We start from the raw sequence: 3091 nt of genomic DNA on the forward strand, positions 1-3091 counted from the left end.
ACTATTTTAGAAGCTGAAAAATTAGAAAAAGCTCAACGCGAAGCTGCAAGAATTGTCACGGGTCTTCCATCTTATGCAAGTGTTCATTTCATGCCTTACAATTTGAAACTGGTTTAGAAACTTTATCGGATAGAAGAAAGAGAAGAAAACTTCAACTTTTGTATAAGATGCATAACAATCAAACTCCAGAATATCTTCCTTCTACTGTTCAAGATAATGTTAGATATCCATTGAGAAATGTAAATAATTATAAAATCCCATATTATAGATTATCGTCAATTTCATCTTCATTTTTACCGTCAACACTTCGTTGTTGGAAATCCCTAGACAATTCTGTCAGATCGTCAGCTTCAATTACCATTTTCAAAAATTATCTAAAACCTCTTAACCATATCTCTCCTCCTCCCTTCTTTGGTATCGGCGACCGCAAAATTAATATTATTCATACTAAGCTCAGGCACCAGTGTAGTTCCTTAAATTATGATTTATTTCGAGTGAACCTTGCAGAAACTCCGAGCTGTTTGTGTGGACATTTATGTGAGAATGCTTATCATTTTTTCTTTGAGTGTGTCCTTTTTGATATAGAAAGAAACATTTTAGTTCAGAAATTGAATAATTTAAATTTGAATATTCCCTTAGATCTTGACTTAATGCTATTTGGTAGTCAAGAACTATCTTCAAATACCAATTCGGAACTATTCATATATGTTCAAAATTTTATAAAGGGCAGCAAAAGGTTTTGAGAAATCAATATCGTTACACAGTATATGCTTTATTGAATATATACTATTGTTGCTTGTATTATTTTGCACAATATATATATTTATTTTTTGCCCATCCATAATAAAAATGTTATGCTCTCTCTCTCTCCCTCTCTCTCTCTCTAAAAATATATTCATATATTTATTCATTATCTAACTTTATATGTATTTAAAGCAATTGTAATTATTTATATGTCAATGTTGTTGGGAAAGGGCTTTTATAAGTTGTAATAACTTGTGTCCGATCCTTTTGTAAATTTGTTTGCAATAAAATACGTTTAAACTAAAAATTCACTCATTGAATATTGCAAATATTAAATATTCAAGAGACGTTCTTTTTAGAAAACAAATATATTTGATATAATCTTGTACAAATATCTTCCAAAACTATCGGTAATCTCAGCATTTTCAGTTAAAAATTAATAAAATGCGTCACCGATATCGTTATGAGAGAATTCACAGAGAATTCAAGGTGTTGATTAAATGCACAAATCTTCAAAATCCTACGAAACAACAAGGCGGGAATCGCCTGTACATAAGCTGGAAAAAAAGATGGACTTTTTCAATAAGACAGATCAAATCGAATTTTTACTCGTTTAAAATTTAATAAGATATTTTGAATATCATTATATAAATAAATGATGTTTGAGAATTATTATAAGTATAATGTATTAATTTTTCATTTCTTAGTGACACAAGCGACATCAGTGACGGCAAAGATAAGATCATCAAAAATATTCAAAGGAGTGCATTGGACCTGCACCAGACATATTCGAGCCACGACCGGAAGGTTTACGAATGTCAAATGCATTCATTGAGTATCATTGACGATTGAGCAATGGAAAAACGCGCCGCTTCCCTGACTATAAAATACTTCCGCCGGAAGTATATGTTCTTGGTGCTTGGAAGTTTATGTATGTTATATGTGTGGCTGTGGCTAGATAGTACTTATGACGCGTGTCAAACTGAAAACTGTGATGAAAATATCATCAAATTTAACCAAGTTCATTTTGTTAACAAGACCACAAAGAAAATATTACTATGGACGAAGTTCTTTTTGGAATCTAAATGGATAAAAGATGTACGAATAGGTTTAGAAAAGAGTGAACATGATTGCATGGCAACATCACATCGTGAGGAAGTAGGAACTGCAGACGCTGTTGTCTTCCATTATCTTGACCTTTGGCTATGGGAAACAAAGCCGGATTACAGAAGGCCGAGTCAAGTATGGGTCATTTTCAACATGGAACCCCCGGTGCATCTTCACGTGACAGGACTACCATGGAAACGAGTATTTAACTGGACGATGATGTACCGTACGGATGCGACTATACAACATCCGTACGGCGAGTTCACTCCCTTGACGCCAAAGGAAATCATAAAAGCGACGGCCAAATACAATAACATGGATTTTTCAGTGACCAAATCGAAAATGGTGATAGCGATAATCAGTAATTGTGTAGACGATGTGTATAGATATAGATATATCAAAGAGCTATCAAAGTACGTTGATATTGACTACTTTGGAAAGTGTGGAAATTTATCTTGCGATACCCCAAGTGGATGTTCCATAGAGAAATACAAATTCCGTCTAGTATTCGAAAATTCGTATTGTAGAGACTATGTTACGGAAAAGTTTTGGATAACGCTACAGTTAAATACAGTTCCAATTGTGAACTGGAAGTCGAATCGAAGACATTTTCCACGATCCTCATACATAAATATACATGACTTTGAAAGTGCAAAGGATTTGGGAAGCTATCTGATTATGTTAAGTACTAACAAGACATTATATAATGGATTTTTTGAATGGAAGACAAAGTTTAAGATTGATATACAAACTACCTTGGACTCATTTAAGTACCTCTGTGACGCTCTGCATACTCCGCACAAGGTTCAGACTATCATAGACCCCAAAAAATATATGATGAACGATTCATGTCGTGGTTGGTCGGTAAGTGATAAAGAATACTTTCATATGTAGAGATGAAGAATTTATAAAATCTTTCACTCCCTTGGGGTGATCCAGGAAAATCGCACACCGAGGGATAAGATTCTTAAGTTGTCAAACACGAGGCTTTGCCGGGTGTTTAACTGCTTTCGAATCTTATACCTTGGGTTGAAATCTTCTGTCCTCACCTCTAAGACAGTGAATGATTCTTTTTTTTTTCCATACTTCACACGGATATCCCGTGGTTGCTAGGGGAAAATATATCTATCTTACACAGGGGTTGTAAGTCAGCTCACACGTGCTAGACCATAACGTCACGTTATCAATACACGCGGCGTAACTGCGGTGCGCATTGTAGATGACGCATAACGACGTTCCT

The 3091-nt window shown here is 34.6% G+C and overlaps 1 protein-coding gene across 1 annotated transcript; it reads left to right on the forward strand.

The window, feature by feature from the left end:
- The first annotated feature begins 1470 nt into the window (after positions 1 to 1470).
- On the forward strand, positions 1471 to 2745 carry LOC138308668 (glycoprotein 3-alpha-L-fucosyltransferase A-like). The gene has a single exon (XM_069249703.1). The coding sequence runs from the start codon at positions 1600 to 1602 to the stop codon at positions 2743 to 2745; it is 1146 nt and encodes a 381-aa protein (XP_069105804.1). The 5' UTR covers positions 1471 to 1599.
- The last annotated feature ends 346 nt before the right edge of the window (positions 2746 to 3091 follow it).

This window comes from Argopecten irradians, chromosome 15 (assembly GCF_041381155.1).
Source record: "Argopecten irradians isolate NY chromosome 15, Ai_NY, whole genome shotgun sequence".
NCBI classification, from domain to species: domain Eukaryota; kingdom Metazoa; phylum Mollusca; class Bivalvia; order Pectinida; family Pectinidae; genus Argopecten; species Argopecten irradians.

Coding starts and splice junctions, on each gene's coding strand:
- LOC138308668 (XM_069249703.1), top strand. CDS start 1,600: ATGGAAAAACGCGCCGCTTCCCTGACTATAAAATACTTCCGCCGGAAG.